The sequence below is a fragment of the Morone saxatilis genome, unplaced genomic scaffold (genome assembly GCF_004916995.1).
Source record: "Morone saxatilis isolate NCDOM2014 unplaced genomic scaffold, NCSU_SB_2.0 Contig15, whole genome shotgun sequence".
Classification (NCBI taxonomy): Eukaryota; Metazoa; Chordata; class Actinopteri; family Moronidae; genus Morone; species Morone saxatilis.
In genome coordinates, this window is record NW_023339707.1 from 19,378,528 (window position 1) to 19,398,361 (window position 19,834).

The window sequence follows — 19,834 nt, forward strand, 5'->3', positions numbered from 1 at the left end:
AGACAGACAGACAGGCAGGCAGACGTCAAGGAATAAGGAAGGAAGGATTCTGCTGAGTTTACAGGCTTGAGTTTAATGGATGTTCTACAAACGGGCCTATAGCAGTCGATGGGGTGAACTAAATGTGGTGTCAAATTTGCAGATGTGGAGATAGATGGTGATGGAAGGATGGAGAAAGAAAAGCCACAGGAGAGAAGGAAGGGAAATGAAGGAATATGAAAAATCATGATGGAGTATCTGGATAAGCTGGAGTGAATGTGAACTAGGGAGAGAAGCAGAGGCAAATGCAGTTTGTGCTGCTGTCGCTTTGTTTGACGGAAGCAAGAGGCGACTTCGCATCAATATTGCTTGGGATTCTAAGAGATCCGCTTATGGAAACATCCCATAATGTAACAGATATTGGGGAGGAAAAATAAATAAATAAAACATCGGAATTGATTTTGTCTTTACGCCCGTGCCAGAGAGAAGCAAGCACTTGATCTATTCTAAGATGATCTTGATAAAAAATAAAAGAGAGGCAAAGTGTTTCTCTGACGACTGATCAACGTCAAGCCTCTCAACGAAACAGACACCTCTCACTTATGATGCCGCCGCCGCTTCTGCGTGCGTGTGTGCGTGTGTGTGTGTCCTCTAGTCTTAGAGGAGGTACATAAAAAGCTCACTTTGCCTCTCCAAAGGGGTTTTTGGATCATCTGCTGAGGCAGGTGATGGGGCTTGACGGATTGATTGAGGCGAAGTTCTCATCGACAGTGGCAGCGCCCCATAGAGTTCCCAGCTCCAGTGCACACTGTTCCATTAAAGGATCATTTAGAGGGAGAGCAAGTTCCACCTGCACTTATGCAGAGCACACCCTAATGTGAGATGAAACAGACATTTTCAAGCTACGGGAAAGGGAGGGAGGAAGGGGAAAAAAAATTATAATAATGAAAACTAAAAATTCAGTCTCTTCCCAACAGCGCATTTCCATCTTGAAGCGAACAGCGATTGATGAAGTAATCTATTATTGATATCATCATAGTTATGCGCCGATGGCAGTTTCAGTGTTACGGAGCCCCCAGCTCTGAGCGTCATTGCACTGTTTGCAGATTATGCTACTCAGCATCATTATATTTTCTAATTAACTGCTTTAATTTGGGATTTAAATCCTAAGTGAGGGGAGAAACTTGAAAATGCTGAACAAGAAAGAATAAGACTGTATTTGGTGTAAAGATGAAAGGAGAGGTGTATAAAGAACAAGGTACAGACAGTTACACAAGTGGCTACAGCACTTTTCAAAATAGACTTGTATAGGCTGGCATATTGTGTGGAATCAGCACAAACACGATTCACTGATACGGATTCAAGAAAAACACTATGATGACGCGTACGTGTCCTGAGAAACATTTTAAATGAAATACATACAACATACTAAAATACCGCTGCGTTACGAGGAGGTGAGAAAGTCTCATTTTACACAACAAAACAAAATGAATCAAACATGCTGGTTGTTAAAGGCTGTTAGCTTCTCTTGCTAATGCATCTCTTTCTCCATCCTTCCCTTCCTCTCTGCAGTGCAGTTAAAGATATGAAAAATATATGTGCTTTTTTCCCCCCTCTCCTTTTCCACCGCGCCGTGTTAAATCATTAAAGAGAAGTCCTGCTCATTATCTCTCTAAACAAAACTTCTCTTAAACCAAATAAATCACCGTTGCGCGGCGCAGCTAACAGCCGTGAAGGGATAAATTACAAAGCGCCTCACTGGCAGCGCTGGTATTTTAAAAAGCTTGCTGCACAATTTCTATGATGTGCAGTAATTTGTAATGCAGGTTTCCTTATGTTTATAAGGTCTCCTCAGGTGTGTGTGGTGTATGCTGGGAGAAGAGGTGAAGGGTGGGGAGTGAAGAATAAAAAGAGAGCCTATTCTGTTCTTTGTACATTGAATATTATTATGCTTGTTTTGGCATTGAATCCAGCACTAAGCTAAATCATTATACATGCCTGAATATAGTATATAAAGTTGATAACATTACTAAAGCAGCTAAACTTGACAATTTCCAGCAGGGTTTGACTGCTAACATTTGAAAGCCTGTATTTAAACTGTATGTGTGGAATGAAGGTCAGAACTGCAGGGAAACTGTTGCATAAAAATGCCCCCAACAGCAAGTATTTTGTGGTGATGTTAAAAAACATTAAATTTAATCATTTCAAATCACTTTCTACCAGAAAAGTATTCTTGGCAGGTTGAAAGCACTTTTTTAAACAGCTCTTAGACCATCATGGGATGCAGCTAAAGGACATACTGATAGAATTCATTTAGAAGGCTCCTTAAGGCAAGAGGTGTTTGCTTTCATTTCAAGATTTACACACCGATACGATTGATGCTGTTACATAAATTCCTTCCTCGCTGCCATGAAATGATTTCTTTGAAGGCATAACAAGGATAAAAACTGACTATCTGTGGTGAGAGCGGTTGCTCCATTATATCAGAGGAAGACAACACTGCTGATGTTAGCATTATATTTTTAATCAGCCAGTCAAACTGATATATTGGTGTGACTGTAACCAGTTTTTGTTTCCAGCTGACCACTGCCATTAAGGCTGGCGTCATTATAACAGGAAAACACACCAGCAGGGCCTCCTCCTCTGTTAAAGATTCTAATTGAGGGGAAAGCCACCAGCCAGAGCTCTCACCTCCGTCCTCACCTCTGCACCCTCTGAGCTCCTTCAGGGACCAGAAGCTGTGATGAGCACCCCCCACCCCCTCGACCTCTCTCTGGCCCCCAGTGGGCAGAATAAACTGCGGATAACAGGGCTCCACTTGGGTTCGTTTACAACAGCAAGCCTCCCCTGTGCCTCCTGGGGATGAAAACCAACAGTATCCCTGAGACCCCCCCTCCACACACACATGCATAAAAAAGAAGAAGAAAAAAAAAAAGCCCAAACATGATTTATTCAGTCTGTTTACTGTACACTCTATCTGCCTGTCCTCTGAGAACAAATTAAATGTATGAAAAAGAAAGAGAGGAAGTAAGAATGAGCGAAGAATAGAAAGGGAGAGAGCTATCAAAATAAAGAATTATTCCAGACATAAAAATAAATACGCAAAAATCTAAAGGCGTGGAGTTTTATTCGCACAGGAGGTCTATTAGCAAGTTTTATTCTGGACAAATATGCATGCCAAAGATCTATTCAGAATGCTAACTTTTAAAATCAAACAAATGTCCAAAGCCTGAAACTATAGTAGTAGTAGTAGTAGGGTTTTGGTAAATCAAAGAACACAGGGTTACCGTGTTGAAACCTGAACGATGGGAAGATGCTACGAATGAGGAGCGAGAGGTGAAGAGAGAAAATTGAAAAGAAACAAACAAAGAAGACAGCCTCTAATTTCGACCTCTGTTGTTTTGGTGAGTGGTCTCGCACATTAAAAAGAACTGAAGCAACATGACAAGCGAGAGTTGTATTTCTCTCACTATAGTTTTGCTAAAGCAGATAATCCATAAAACATAAGGCCTCTGTATTGACGTTTTTCCTCAGCCAGCTGAGTGAAGGGCGTAGCTGGGATGTCAGGCCTGTCTGTCCGCCAGCTACCACTCTCATTATCCTCGCGCCTCTGTGAAGGGCAGCTAAGGTCACACTCCAGAGGAGCAAAATAAACCGCTATGGTACTAATCTAATATTCAGCGATCCTATCAAAGAATGACTTATTACGCTCAAAGAACTGGAACTGTTGATGGAGGGGAAAGATTGTGGAAGTTCATACTTTCTGGGTAAGGAAAGTTGAACTGCAAATGTGGCATCTGTCATTGAGAAGTATTTCCTCCGTAGGTTTCTGAGTAGTTCCTCAGGGAGGTGTCAGCTGTCTGAAATTAAATAAAACAATGGACTTTCTGGAGATTAAGTGAGAGTACAGCTTAGGAATTTATACAATGCACCGTTCAAGTGTTATTATAGATGCTGTTGCCTCCTACTCAAAGCTAGCGCACTTCTACACCTCTCAGAAAGTATGCATACACACACACACACACACACACACACACACAAAGGATGTCTTTGTTTGGCTATTGCTGCCGTTGTCTTGACACCCACCATCTGCCGCCCCGGCAACAGAGAAGAGTGAAGAGAAGAGTTTCTCTCTGGAAACTCGCCCTCCACCCCGCAAAACCCCACCACCCGACAAAAACACTCCGCGAGGTTTCACTCAACGAGCGCTGGCCTCCCTCCCACCGCTGACGTTCTCTGATGCTCCACAGGTCGAATCACCGCTCAATAAACAGCCAATTTTTACCTTTTGTAATGCCTTGTTTAAGTCCTCGCTGAAACGTATAAAGTGGTAAACAAATACATAAGATTTACAGTAGAAGCTGTCCAAACATTCCCTTTTTTTTCAGAGAGAGAAGAAAGCCTTGTGAAAACTCAAAGCTCTCATTCAGCCATTTAATGAAGCCTCGTTTTATTGAAGTGTGTGTGTGTGTGTCTGTGTGTGTGTGTGTGTGTGTGAAGGAGGGAGGTAAATTGCAACGGTCCTCCTCAGACGTGAGATGTATCACAGAGAGCGAGCACTCAAAAGTAAATGAATAAATAAATAAATAAGTAAAACGCAATGTGTGAATGAACTCTCCAAGGAAGAAAGTTATGTTGGTTGTAACAATGGTGAAACACGGCCCTCGTTAGGGCTCAATTGAGCACAAGACATCATGACGCAACTCTTTTGCTTCCTTAATACCTCGCACAAAACTGACAACTTAAAGCCCATTATCTGTGAGCAGCAATACGCACGCCAATCGCTGCTTCTCCAGATGAGGATTGAAACTATTTGGAGAGCTGGATGGATAATAGCGCTTTCACAGTGCATGGATCATTGCATTACTGTCCCACTGGAGATTAGCTGATAAAAGACTCTGTGGGAGGAAGTGTAGCTCCAACAGACTGAATCTACAGTCTTTGCTCCCATTTCCTGGGTTGTTTTCTGCACTTTTTTACTGTTAAGTAGATGTGTTTCAATGCAGCCTTTTTATTTCTTATGGTTTTCCTGAGGGCCTTCTTTATGCTTGGTTGCACCCAAAGTTTTCTTTTTATAAGATGCAATTCATGATATCCATCACTGAGACACAGGAAACAACCAATTTAAATATTTTTTGCTGACGATATGGTGGTGTATCAAAATGTTACCATGTTGTGAAACAGCCAATTATGGTATCAGAACAAAATGTTTGATATAAAACAGGCCTATGCCTGTGGATTTGGTAGCGACTGACATTAGTGCTGAAATGATTAGTCCATTCATTAATTAACTAGTCGATTCACAAATAATCAATCTCCAATTATAATAATTTATTAACTATTTAAGGCATTTGTCAAGCAAACAACACATATTTTTTTCTTATATTTTATTGACCAAATGGTCTAATAATTTACAATATAATCCTTAGTTGCAGCCTTACCTGACGTAGCTAGACATTTCAATCTTGGAAGTTGAGCCAATTTGTGCAAATTTGTAGGATTTATTTCAATCCACATTAGAGCCGAAAAGATTAGTCGATTCATCCATTACTTGATCGACAGAAGGTTAATCTGCAACTATTTGGATAAATTGATTTAGTAATTGTTTTTGTCAAAAATGCCCAACATTGTCTGCTTTCTCAAATGTAAGGATTTGCTCTGAATATCCTTTAGTTTTGGACTGAGGTCAGATAAAACAAATCAACAGAGAAATTTTTCGGGAAAAAAGACACACAAAATTATAATGAACCATTCAATATTGAATTGAGGAAATAACCGTCAGATAAATTGATAATGAAAGTAATTGTTAGTTGCAGCCCTACTCCACGTTTTCCTATTCTGAACCAAACCCTAGTGGCGACTTTAAATGTGAAACTTATAAGGGGAAAGATGCTTAAAAGGGGACCATCTAGTCTTTGAAAGGTAGCACAGTTGATGAAACTCCCATCTCCTACAACATAAATATTACATCCACCTCTCTATGTCTTGATAATCAATTTATTCCCACACAAAGACTTTGAAAGCACAAACAGGGTGACTTGACAGACGTGGTGGAAAATTCTGACTAATGTGGCTCCACTTTCTCCGCACCACAGGCTCAGCAGGTCTAAAAGTGAGAATACATTAGTTGAGACAAAGCTTGCATCAGCACAACATGGCTAAAAAGAATATATCCAGATTGGTGTACACTAGGTGTTTTTTTTGTCTGTGCTTGTGCAGCCCATCCATCTCTGCTTTCCCCTGTCCTCTCATTAAAATGCTGCTCTCTCCTCCACCTATCCACAGCCACAGCGGTCCCTCTGGTTTGAAAGCACTCTGAATTCAGGCCAGGGGCTCGAGGGCACGGATCACTCCTCCCGACCATCTAAAGGACAGCTAACCAGCAGCACTGAAAATCATCGTTTGTCCTACTAAACAGGCTGTCATAAGACCACACGGGCCTGTGAAAAAGGCTAAGAGGAAACTGTGACAGAGTGTGCAAGCATAATAAAAAATCAACCATGTGTTCCATCTAATTCCTGCACAAATGTTTTTCAAACGGGTAAATGGACAATACATCACCACCATTACCCCAACAGAAAAAATCAATTAATCCATTCCCAATCCTTGAGCTTCTAATGCATGAAGCCATTACTGAATTTCCAATTTGTCTGCAGGCTTTGGAGGCATTGACTCTTTCCAGCATAACCACTTTGCATTAATTTAAAGGCAGAAAATAACAATGAGGACAGAAAACCAAGATTAAAACCAAGCTCTTTCTGTATAAATTAATGTTTTTTTTATCTGCACTGAGTCACCTCCACTGGATTAAAACTTAAAGGAAATGTTGCGTCTTGTCTTCTCTAGCTGGCTCTATGTCTGCTACCTTCAAATAAGATAATGTCCCTGCAGAAGCGCATCGGTGCCTCGAATACAAACTTAACTTGGCTGACGCTGTCACAGCTGACGATATAGCCACCAGAAGCTCGGGAGTAGGGCTGAGAGAAAAGGAGCGGTTTCATTTCAACAAGCATTACTTGTCGGTACCAGTGAGGACTGGAGAACAGCATGGCCACACAGAGCTTGTTTCATCGGGACATTTGCTCCATGAGTCGATAAAAAGCATCTAATTGGTTTCAGAAGAGGCTTGTCTCTGCTTCGGTGCTTGAACACAACACAATCACTGCTGTTATTGATCCACTTCTAGAGCGAGCCTGCAGGGTAGACAGAGATCACAGCAGTCTGACTGACAGAGTAAACACTGTTTAATTAGTGATCTCACTGTTACAGCTGACATACTGTTTCTCAACCATTGTTTTTCAATGTATTGCATAACTATGGTAAGATTAAAAGAAGCCTGCAGATCATTTTAGAGTGTGCTGGTACAATGTGATGATCAGTGGATGCCAAATTCTTCCATGTGATGATGAAAGAAGATGACTAAAGACTATTTCTGTCTGTACATGAATTTAACTTATTGACTGTCTAGTGTAAGTTCAACTATAGAAATATGGCTGTATCATATTCCTCATTAGATTTTAGTCTCTAGCAATGGTACATATCTGTAATATCTAAGTGTAAATATGAGTTTGTGTGCTATTTAAAGCTGATACACTGGATCAGTTTGGTAATTACGGGAATTAATTGTATGAATTACATGAAAAATAAAGAAACATTTCTAAAAGAACCAGTAAATGATGTGCCACAAGGTTGGTGCTACTAATAAAATTAGACAAAACAATTCTGCCTGGTTATAATGAAACAGCCTGTTCCTCTTCAATACACTCTGACCCACAATAGCACATTAAACACAATTAGAAAAGTTTAGCAAAGACAAGGTGACTCAGAGGGTAATTTTCATTTCCAACTGAGATTCTTAAAAAAGGTCAAAATTTACTGAAGGAAGGACACGCCATTTAAAAGGTTACAGCTTTTTTCTAAATCCTCCAGCGATTTTCGGGAAGCCAGGTGGTCGGTAAGCCGTGTTTAAAGATAGAAAAATTGCAGGCTCCACTTTGGGAAAAAAAAAAGAAAAAAAAAGAGGACTCAGGGCTGAGGAAGGAGAGTGTGAAAGAGTAAAAAAGACAGTAGGAAGATTAAACCCTGAGAGTAACTTCAGAGGCTTCAACACAGAATTAAACATGGGTGTTGATGACACCGGGTGAGAGGGAGAGTGGTAGATAGATGGAGGAATGCTCTACTCCCAGGTTATGTAAAGCAGATTAAAGATTATTCATGCAAGCACCATTGTACAATGAAATTAATCTGACACAGCTGGCTCCTATAGCTATAGGAAGTCCATGCTATATAAGAGCAAGGAACATTCATTTATTTTGGTATTCATCAGTGTAGAGTTCCTAGCTTGAATTTATGATGCTATCCATAACAGTAAAACATTGGTGTGTTGATATTAAGGGCTGGATTGCAAGATGGATCAATATTTCATTGATGTCCATGCACACCAGTGAGGTTTAGTAAGACCAAGAAGTTCTGATTTGCAATATGTACAAGTCTACATACCACACATTAAATACCAAAAACCAACTATTAAAACTGACTGTCATCTGGCAAGACATAAACAAGACAGTGTTGTCACCTTTCAACTAAGATGTACAGGTAGAAGTCAAAACAATGAAAACACCAGATGAAAAGGGTTACAACTTCATCACTAGACTTGCTGAGAAAAAGGTGGCTCATATTAGGTTTCATGAAGTTTGGCAGGATTTATCAACCCCCCTACTGTATATACTGTACACTATATTAATTTCATTGAGGGTTTTGGATTGGTGGCTGTTGTTGTAATTTTTGAGGTAGCTGCCCAAGATTGAACCATTTCGCAGCCTGCCAGTCTGTGGAAATATGGGATTTAAACATCGGTTTCACCCCGGGCAAACATCTGATCTTTGATCTCTTCCAAGCAGACAGAAAACATCTGGAGAATCATGAAACTACCTTTGAAGATACAACCTACCACCGGATAACAGGTAAAAAAAAAAAAAGGTTTTCCCCTAAGGTTTGATAGGCAGCACTGTGATCGAATCAAGAGGTAACATATGGAGAGTTGAGGTCACAAATGTGGCCATATTTCCCTCACTGTGCCAGCTGCACAGTTGACTCACTAAACTGAATTAATTTTCTGTTAATTTGAATATTCAACATTTGAACAAATACGTTTATAAAGCAGCGCAAGACCACCGATTTGTGAAGAGGTTAAACATGCAATGTTTGGCACAGGCATGTCCCGTCCTTTTTACAAATGCAGTCCCTTCACATGTTGTATGCATGTCTACAGAAGGGTACAGTTCAGGTACAAAAGGTGGTCCAACTTCTTGTAATGAGTATTGAGTTGAATGCTGCTGGATTGTTGTGTACTGTACAGGATTTCTACCTTTGGGTCTGTAACAGACATACAGCAGCTCACATACTAACTGTTCTTTTTTTATCTTTAACATCATTTCTTTTGTGTCGTACAAAATATGATGATTTAAAGGAGTACATTTTCCATTAATCGGCTTAACAAAACAATAACTACTCTGATTTCTGATTGCATAGTAAATGTCTGGTTGTCTTTAGTTTTTGAGTTTTAGTTTAAACTTTGGTTTGAGAATGTATGTGTAGCACATACATGGATCTGACAAGAATAATAATAAAAACATAATTTATACTATTGTACATGTGAAGACACACAAGAATGTCACAGAGTTGCTGTCTGCCTGTAGCTACATCTCACCGAACACGTGACAGTGAAGTTAAATTAAGTGTTTGGAAGGGATGAAAACCAGCACACACGTGGCTCATTGTGTGTTAAAGAGAAGTTGTATGATAGGTTTGACAGAGGAGGAAAGAGTTTTCATCTTGACACATAAGATGGCTGTCTCAACATGCCCACTGGCTTAGCCTACCAGCTACCAGCTGGGTCCCTCATTCTCTCCTCCATCAGTCCTCATTACTGACCAAAGCAACAGAGCCAACTCATAGTGGCATTGCACACTGTGGGCTTTATAAACTTGTCAGCTTGGCAACAGCATCCCTTGCTCACCGAGATGCTCCTCCATTCTGGCCGGGCATCTGCTGCTTCTCAGGCAGCCGGCTTACTGGCTGTAAGTGAGAGGCCACGACAGCGGCCGCCAGAGCTGGAGACAGACTGTCTGAGACTCTGAGACAGCATGAACCTGATTCAACACGCAACCAGGTGTAATGATATTTAAGGTTGCTGTAAACAAAATATTTGACAGCACAGATAAAACTGCATATTGTCTAATTGAATGGACATGTAAATCCAGCAAGCATCAATGAATGCTTTGCCAGAGAGTCTGTCACTAGAGCGAGAGGAAAGGTTACTTCATTGAATCAAGAAGAGAATATTGTGAATTTTATAAAGCATGTGATGTAATGTGTGATATTGAATTATGTGCTGAGTCCGCCCAGAATAAATGACTCCTAGAATAAAATCTTTTCTGCTGAAAAACAAGTCAGTCTCATGATGGTGGGAGGGGTCATTACAGCATTTCAGCTAATTGAACTTCAGACAAAGCTAATGGGATCATCTCACTGCTAATGGAGGCTGGCATCAATTGGATTAATGCACAATGACACAAACTGGAGTTAAGTAGGAGGTGAAAGACAAGGAAAAAAAGATCCTAAATGTGAGGAAGAGACGAGAGTCAGGCAAGAGCATCAAGGTCAGTTAAGGGAGGAACTCACCATGTAGTGCAGGTCGTCGAAACCATTCAGGAGTAGTTTGCTCTCGTACTGCGGCAGCCCCACGTGCTCCAGCCAGTCTCCCACAGGCTGGTCCAACAGCCGGCCAGCAGCACCTGCTGACAGGGGAAAGCGCTTCAGGAGGGAGAAACCTTTCAGCCGGTAGCAGCGGCACTCTGAGGATGAGACGTGGCATTGCCACATCATTCTCGGCCAGCAGAGCCGAGCGCACCAGCAACAGGAAGGCGGGGGAGACAGTGTCCTCTGTGGACAGGGCGTCAGCTCCCGCGGGGTGGCGGGGGCCGAACCACAGTCACCCAAGATGGATTCAAATACCCCTGATCTCAGGGGTGAAGTGGAAAGAGATATGAGCTGGTGGACTACCAGCTAATATCCACAAAATTCCTAGCTATGAAAGTCAGCGAGGAAGATGCCAAAAGCGCTTATAATCAGGATGGTGCCTAACTTAATTGTTGCAATATGTAACATAACAGTCATATCCAATGTGGAAAAAAGTCAAAATATCCCATGTTAGGAGGTAGCATTTTCTGTCCAAAAAAAGGCTTGCAACTGATTTAATTAAGCTTTTGTTTTGTAATGAAGAAAAACTCGGAGGGCTCAGAGAAGACAACAACAGGCCATAACAATGGGGAATTCCCCCCCCCCAGGAAAGTTAATGTGTTTCAGCCACATGGAAACTTGTTTGGAAACTTAGTCAAGAAGCAGGAGACAGTTAATTACCAAGCTCTGGCTCATCCCAGATTCACAGACCTAACCTACTCTGCATATAATCCACCATGCACAGTCCAGATAGGAATCTACCTGAGAACATGACAGTGTTCGCGTGGAAAGTGATGGGACAGATAAAAACATGCGACACGTCTTTCATCAGCTGAGACTGATTGAGAAAAAAAAGCTACAGTGACAGCTGTCAGCAGTCAGAGCCGTGAGGAAACTAACCTGTACAAGGACAGAAAGCTGCCTCTACTTGCAATAACATATTACTGGTAAGTTTTAACTCACTTCCAAAGCAACAAACCCGGATCTTTTACAGTGGGAACCAGTTTTTACACACCTAAATTTGGTGTATTTATCTTTTAACTCTTTTGATAACCACATCTCAGCCACAGTATGAAGTATAAAAAGAAAGCTGATCATTTACATTAACAAACAGTTATCACAACCTGAAATTCTGTGTAAAATGCCCATTTTAAAGCATCTTTTGCCTTTGTCAATACTCTCATCATCTATTCAACCTGCTACAAAACCAATCCCGTTTTAGGAGATTCCACGCCATAAATCCAATTTTGGTCATTCCGAAGCTTGGAAATGTGTCAAGGAAAAAAAACATCCAGTCAAGGATCACAAAGAGCACTTTAGTAATAGCTGGCCCCCAGGATGAACTCCTCTGCAGTCAAGAGAGTGCTAAAACTGTCTCTCCTCAGTCTGGCTCAGTCTGTGAGATGCATCCAGCAGCAGCCACTTCTACAAAAAACCTCTGTAGTCCACTCTAGGCTGAGGAGCACCTAATCCTACAGATGCCGAGGTGGCGTCCTCCTATTGTCCTGACTGTTCACAATTCTGCTGCCTGCCTCTCTCCTCCCTTACTCACTCTATCTCTCTCTCTCTCTCCCCCTCTCTCCCCCCTCGTTGCATACGCTTCTCCACTCCTCCCTCCCTCCCTCTCTCTCTAAAAACACTGCAGGTGGCTGGTCTTTGTCAGTGCGAGCTACCGTTTCAGCTACAGACCTCCCGCCACTCATTACTTGCATTTGCGCTCGAGTTTCTGCAGCTTCTGTGCATCAGTCTTTTCTTTTCTAACAGTTTCCTTCACCCTCCTCCACCATGAGTTTCACTCTGATGTAGTGAGTGGATCAGTAGAGAGGAGAAAAGTACAAGAGACTGCAGGCACAGAGCCAATCAGTGGGGACATCACTGCTCTCCAGTCAACGCTGAAAGGAGGCAAACATTGGACTGAATCGGAGAGTGGAGAAAAAAGTGATGCGGCTTCTCACATCTACCGCGAGTCCCTTGATGGCCTCCTGACAGCGGCTTTATTGAGACGGAGCTGTAGGCATGACGGCTATAAGATTGAGGCTCACATACACAGAAGAGTGGATTCAGACTTAGAGCAAGTTCAGACCAGACAGCCAATGATGGGGCGCTAACTACTTTACTGCAGTGGTCTCAGCTTTCCTCAAGTATACCGAGCAAAATGAGCTCATCCCCTGACAAGCGTGCTGGTTAATATTTAAACAGCTCACTCCAGTGTAGGGCATAACAAACAGGAGGGGTAAAATACGAAGACAGACAACTTTGTGCAAAGGCATACTGTAGTTGATCCACTGCATTGCTCATATATACTAAAGTGTGGCTTAGGCAAAGTGTAAACTGGAGGTGAATGTTGAATAATGTGAAAGCTGAAGGGAGGGAGTCGATTTGTTCGGGGTTTACTGCTACAGTCCCCGAGCACCATCCATCAACCCTGACGACAGGCTTTTGAAAAGCCGAAAGAATAACAGGAGAGTAGGTACAGAATCTTTAACGCAAAGACATTACATTACAGAGTGCAACGCTAGACCTAATAACGGGTCTCTCAGGAACTTTGGTCATAAAAATACACCTGGTACCTTGCAGGTACCTTGGTTTAGAGACCAGTACTTGGCCTGGCCTGGCCCCCGTGGCTTAAAAGCAAGTGTGTAACACACAACAGCAACACCGCCTTGAAATAAGGACGAGTAAAATGAATCCAATGGGTCACCTTTCTATTCTCTAAACTGCAGGACGAAAAAAGCTATTCAAAAGCGTTTTTCTGCAGCTGCTTATGTTGATCCCTCATCTGCTCTATTACAACAGACCAACTGTCTACCCGCATTATAGTTTTGTACCCAATTCTCTGTTGTATTTGTTTTCGGGTGCCTCCTTCATTAGCCATGTCTCCCAGGCACCTGTTTGATTTCCCTTGAGGGTCCTGATACGGATCAGATAACTTGAAAGATGATTACAAAGCAAATCCAAACAGGTATGGTGTATAGTACAAAGCATGAGGTATGGGTCCACAACAACACAAGGAAGGAGACGATTGTCAAAGAAGTTCCGGTGGCAATAAACCCATTTGCAGAACATACTTAGAAAGGCTGATTAAAGGTTTTGAGGAAATGCAGGCAAATAAATACATTGTAAATCTGCCCACCACTGTTTCTACCTACAGACAAATGGGTAATTTGGGGTTTTTACATTTAAACCTTCGCAAATAATAAATAATGCAACGCTGGTAAAATGTATAGGTGAATAAAAATGGCTATAAAATTAGCACTATGAGTTCACTCGTTTCCCCTCAAACTTTCAGCTTTCATCGATAATTTTTGATTCAATCTCAATTTCTAGGTGTTGAACTCGAATAAGAACTTGAAATAGCAATAAAATGAGCGTACTCTACCTGGTGTAGCATATTGCTGATCTCTGGAGAAATCGATGCCAGCGCCAATCAGTGTCATGATCTTCTCGATCTGAGGACAGGAACAGAGGAGAGAGTTGAGAACCTGTAGGAGCCATCGAAGTTCAGCTTCCCCCTCTCATCAGCAAAAATACAGAGAAATGCCCCCATGCCTTAAACAACAAACCACCAAATGTTACAGTCACCCTGCAAAAGCAAATGAAAGCGTTAAGGTTACCTTCAGCGAGAGAACAGTCAGTCACAGTGGTTTAATAAAGACACATAAATATAAAATTTGAAGGGCAACTTAAGCAGCTGCACCATGGTTGATTGCTTTTATATCTCATTTATGGCCACAGCATTACAGCCATTCCTATTGGCCCGTGACTGCAGGATGCTGCATCTCACCTGACGCCTGCAGCCAAAACAATACTGATTTATACAGACATCTCTGTCTCACAATGTGATGTAAATGGTCGCAAAGAAAAAGTTTTGTCTGGGCAATAAGGCTAAGAGAAAAATACAGAAACAATGTTAGGTGATTCATGCTTTTCATATACTTACAAAGCTCTCAGACAAAATACTTTGTACCAAGTTAAACTATGTGCATCATAATGTTCTTCCAATGTTGCTCCCATAAGACATTAACTGAGACTATCAATACAAAGCACAGAAGAAGTTAAATAAACAAGGAGCCTGAGAAGAAAGAGCCACAACTAACACTGAAAAGAATTCCCAGATTCCCATGTTACTGTGCAATAATTTCATGCATCTTTACAGAATGCATGTGAACATTACTAAGGTGTTGTCTCCAAGCATAGTCACTGATGTCCATGTGTTCTATACATGCGGACATACACAATCAGGATACTGTCATTTCCTTCAAATGCATTCACAAGGGCCCTGGAGCAGCAGATGGCCAGTGAGCTGCAATATTACACCTATCACAGGACAGAAACATGGCTCTCCCTTTCAACCAATCCAGAGTATGCACAGACATTGGGAGAAAATGAAAAGGTAAAGTCTGACAGTGCTGCTGTCAGACCTGCCAGGTGCTGTCACTTCGAACTTATTGTGCCTTCTTGGAAATATTTTATCTGAAAGTGACTGTCGTGTCACTGGCTACAGAGTACAAGTCCTGGCTACTGCTCTAAAAGCCAGCAGACAGGTTTTATGTCCTCATTAGTATAATTATATCAGGCAATAAAGTGCCATCAGGAGACCAGGGTCTACATTTGTTAGATTTTCATCATCAGTCTGTACATGGATGATCAGCAGTGAAATGGTATGTAATTGGAAGAGAAATGTCGGTCAGAGACAGAAATCTAACTTCGAAGAATAATGCATTGATTTCAATGTGCTGTACTGAATAGTTAATAGTAAATTAAAGCCTCTAGACCTTTAGAGGAAAGTTTAGAAGAAGAATTGAATAATCAGAGAGATTATATCATTCCAAAAGGGTTAATGAAACCTGAAAGTACCCCATCTACCTCTACAAAGCATGCCCCAGAAGAGGACAGAGCCAAACCCCAAAAAAGGACCAGGAGATATTTATATGAAGGTGGACGCCTTACGCTGTCAAAGGAATTAGATCTTCGTTGTTTTGTGGCGGAAGAAGTCTTCGGCTTCTGCTAAGAGAAAATTCAGGGTTTTGTTTTGCCTTCCTTCTGTGCACCTACCTACACTGTGCCAGCACTTCTCTGGCAAGGGGATTATAATCATACTGTTTTATACAAAGATCATCTACACAGTTGGCACAGAAAACATTAAACTGACTGTAACTGAAATATTTGACATGGAAAACTGTACATATTTAGTGCATAAGGAATGTGTTTGTAAAGAGGATTAAAAATATCCATCAGCTTTCAGGAAACCTCTCTAATCATCAGCACCTCAGAGGAAATGCCTAATTTCTAGCAAAGAAAGGAGGAAAGACGAGGTGTGAGACAAAGGGCAGTCGGAAGATTGCATTATTATCCATCTGCCCAATGTTACTTCTCCATACTGTTGATTAAAATACTGCATATTGACCAGATGGTAGATTAGTCACAGAAGCTCGACAAATAACCTCCATCTATCAGCACCACATGTTCACTACATCAGTCATTAAACAGGAACGTTGATGGTGAATTGGCAGCATTTCTCCTACCTGAGCAAAGCCCCAAATGAGTCAGCAAAAATGGGTGGCCACTGGGTATGAGAGTGTCTTTGCATGTGTAAGGGGTTTTATCATGACAAAACTGGATTTAAACAAACAGAAAATATTCTCCACATACTTAAAAGGAGGTGGTAAACCAAAAAAAAAAAATGCATTCCTTATTGCAGATGCAGATAATCCCACATAAAGTAAGCCCATGAGATGTTGTTGTAACATGTTTTTCCAGGCTTGTATACTCTGTGTACTAAAACCAGTAGCTGGATAACAAGGGAGGCCGGGCTTCACCATTTGAGTAATGGTTGGCATTGAGTGGGTGGTGTCCTAATTTGGGAGTCGGGGTAGGAAGTTACCAGCTTTTGCTTCTTCTGACATTTCAGGAAATTTACCTTTCAATTCTTGCAGAGAGTTAGATGAGAAGATTGATACCACTCTCATGTCTGTGTAGTAAATATGAAGCTACCACCAATAGCCTGTTAGCTTAGCTTAGCACAAAGACTGGAAGAAAAGGAAAAAAAGCTAGCCTAGCTCTGTCCAAAAGTAGTACAATCCTCATCCTAAAATGCCTCACAGCACCACTAAAGTTCACTAATTAAGATGTCCATCAGGTTAAACAAACAACAAAAAGCATGTTATTTGTGAGTTTTAAAAAAGTGGATAGAACCAAGTTAGCTATTTCTTTCTTTTCCAGTCCATTTACCGTGGTGGTACAGTGGTATTGATCTTTTCTTTGTTTATTCTCAGCAAGAAAGCCAACAAGCCAAAATGTCAAACTATTCCTTTTAACCTGCAATAACAGGTTTTTTTGGCCACTCAATCACCTTTTATGTAGCAAACTTGTTGCATTCAGCAGTTACGGAGCAACATTTGCTATAATTTATTTGGAGCCACATTTCTGGCCGCGTAATTAATAGGTGCGGTGCTGAGCAGGTAAACGTACAATGAGTTTATCAGAGCTCTCTCACTGAAAGCAGCTGCCTGCTGTGGCTGAAAACAATGCTATGAGAGTGGTGAGAATAAACTATAACAGTCAAGGCCCAGACAGCTTAACAATAAGCTGACACTTGTTAAAAAGCACCGTCAAATGATAACTCTCTGTAGGTTCAAGCGACCCCTTTCACATTGTTTTCACATCATCATCTTGATTTTGTTATTATAAAAATTGATTATAACAGCAGGAATAATGGTACGTCTCTCTTAAGCTACTACAAAGAGGTAGCTGACATTTCTCCAGCGGAGATGTGAAAGATACAAAAGTCCAACTGCATCTTCATTGGCTACTGCAAGCGTGTTCCGCTGGGCATCTCTTCTCTCCAATTTATTACAAAGCCTCAACGTGTCGTGTTATGTTGCTCCCCTAATAACCTAAATTATTAGGCCTCAGCAGGACAAAGCCAATTAGAAAGCTGCTGATGAATGCTGGTATTAATCAGGGGTCCAATATGTAAAATCACACACACAGAGCTGTTGTAGGTCCAGTAATAATGAGGACGGGACACTGCTCTCGTCTCATAAAGAGGCCGAGGTCTGTACTGAGGGGAGGATAATGCTCGTGTCAGTTGCATCACTCCTCAGCAATGAGCAGAAGGGGGAAAATAAGCAGCTGTGATCCGGCATGCGACTACCCAGTTATTTCTTTAACTCACTAGAGACAAAACACACATGTACTTTAAAACACTGATGCCGAGGTTGCAATATTATGTCCACCCCATCTGCACATCCCCGTGATACCTTTCTGAATGCGTAAAGCTCCAGTGAATAATAAGAAAGAAATGACAACGACTGGTTGCATTTATACACAGCAGACTGCAGATAAGGTCAGTGTGCCAAGCTTTTCACTTAAAGACAATGCAAGTATGCATATGGATGCAAAAACAAAAACAACACACATCTGCATTCAGTCTTGGTGTATCGGCTTCACTTGTCCAGTATAATGGAAAAGGGAATACTAGCTGGTCCAATGAGATTTAGAACCAGCTACCGTGAAAGGCAGGTGTGATATAGTGTTGGAGCTGGGTAAATATATCCTTATCAGGGGACATAGCCCAGTGATTTCCTCAAGGTAAAACACATCCACAACAAGAAATGGTCCTCATGGTCGAGGACTGAGAAGCTCTGTGCCATGAGAATTAATAGAGGAGAGAGGAATGTGTTTTTGTGCTGCAGGATCGAATCAATACAGAGACCTGAAATGGAGAGCCGTCTTTTGTGAGAGGGACTCGCTATGAACAAGGAGATACAATGAGGAGGGTCAGAAGTCAGCGGCGAGTCGGAGGTCAACAGCTGAAGAGCCAGCGGTGATGAGAGACGGTCAGGGTGAGATTAAAGACACATGAACCCATTTATCATGCCTCTCACAGCAGGACTGCTGCTCCAGGATGACTGGGCAGAATAAAACTGACTGCTATTTTCCTGCGATTCGAAAACAGGAACTGTTCTTTCATTATCAGCCTTGAGAATCTCGAACAGTACGAAACTAAAGCTCAGAGAGGGGTGGTGGTGGGAGAGCTAAAGGACGCCTGGCAAAGCTTGTTCAGGATGAAAACAAAAGGCTTCTGCAGAGAGTGTGCCCAGACCACCGGCCTCAAATTGGCAAGCTGGCACTAAAACAAGGGTTGGATGAAAACTATGGACTAGTGAATGGCATCAAGGGGAACACAAGCACACCATCGTCTAAAGCAGGTGCCAACACCTCAATGCCACAGTGGGACAAAGCACTGTCAGCACTCCCATCAACATCCTCCTGAAATAGCCCAATGTCATGCTAGTGTTTTTTGGAACAATATCCCTTCCACACAACATCAGAACTTTGCAAACTCATCCCCAAAGGATGCAGAAATATAGATATATATATATATATATATATATAGAAGTTCAAACAGGTTGAAATCTTTTTTAGAACTTGGAACAGAAAGGGCACACCTTGTCTCCAATGACTAGACTGGAAGAGCACTAAGTAGTGGCTGCATGTCTCAGCCCCCTGTGGCTCTCTTGTGTTTTCCCCCTGGTGGGGATTAGAGAATAGATTTCCCCCGCTGGTTGCACCGGGCCATGACACACACCCAGTTAGGTTTGATCTCAGCAGGTCAAAAACATGAGACTTCTCCGTAGCAAACAGCAAGGCCACTTTTTCCTTCACAGAAAAATAAAAGCAACACCAAATCCGCAGTGAGTTCATGAACATGGCAATACAGGAAGGCAAAAAAAAAAAGAACAAAGAAATGCTGCATGAATTGCCCGTAGAATTTAAAATGCCACAGAGGATTAACTTTGTAAAGAACATACTCAAAAGTAGAAGGACAATGTGAGGGAGAGTCTTGAGCTTTTCCCCATTCCATTGTGCTGTATTTAGCAAATAAAGCAATGAGCTTCAATCAGCGCATACCAATCGAACAGGCTTTCATGAGAAATATAATATCCAAAGAAATGCTAGAAAGCATTAATTATTTTCCCCATTCAATTCATTCATGGCAGGTAGACAAGATTAATGAGCCTCCAGTGGGGCTGCTGTCTGTAAGGGAATCAATACTCACAAAAGCTGGTTTCATAGTGGCTACTGGATCTGTGGAGTGCGAATCGAAAAT

The 19,834-nt window shown here is 41.6% G+C and overlaps 1 protein-coding gene across 1 annotated transcript in view; it reads right to left on the minus strand.

The window, feature by feature from the left end:
• LOC118323991 (ankyrin repeat and SAM domain-containing protein 1A-like) overlaps positions 1–19,834 on the minus strand; it is a gene marked incomplete in the record, with an annotated part of 69,077 nt that overhangs the window by 13,145 nt on the left and 36,098 nt on the right. The window contains 2 exon segments of the mRNA XM_035656088.1: positions 10,663–10,778; positions 14,099–14,168. Of these exon segments, the coding sequence (XP_035511981.1) occupies positions 10,663–10,778; positions 14,099–14,168 (186 nt within the window).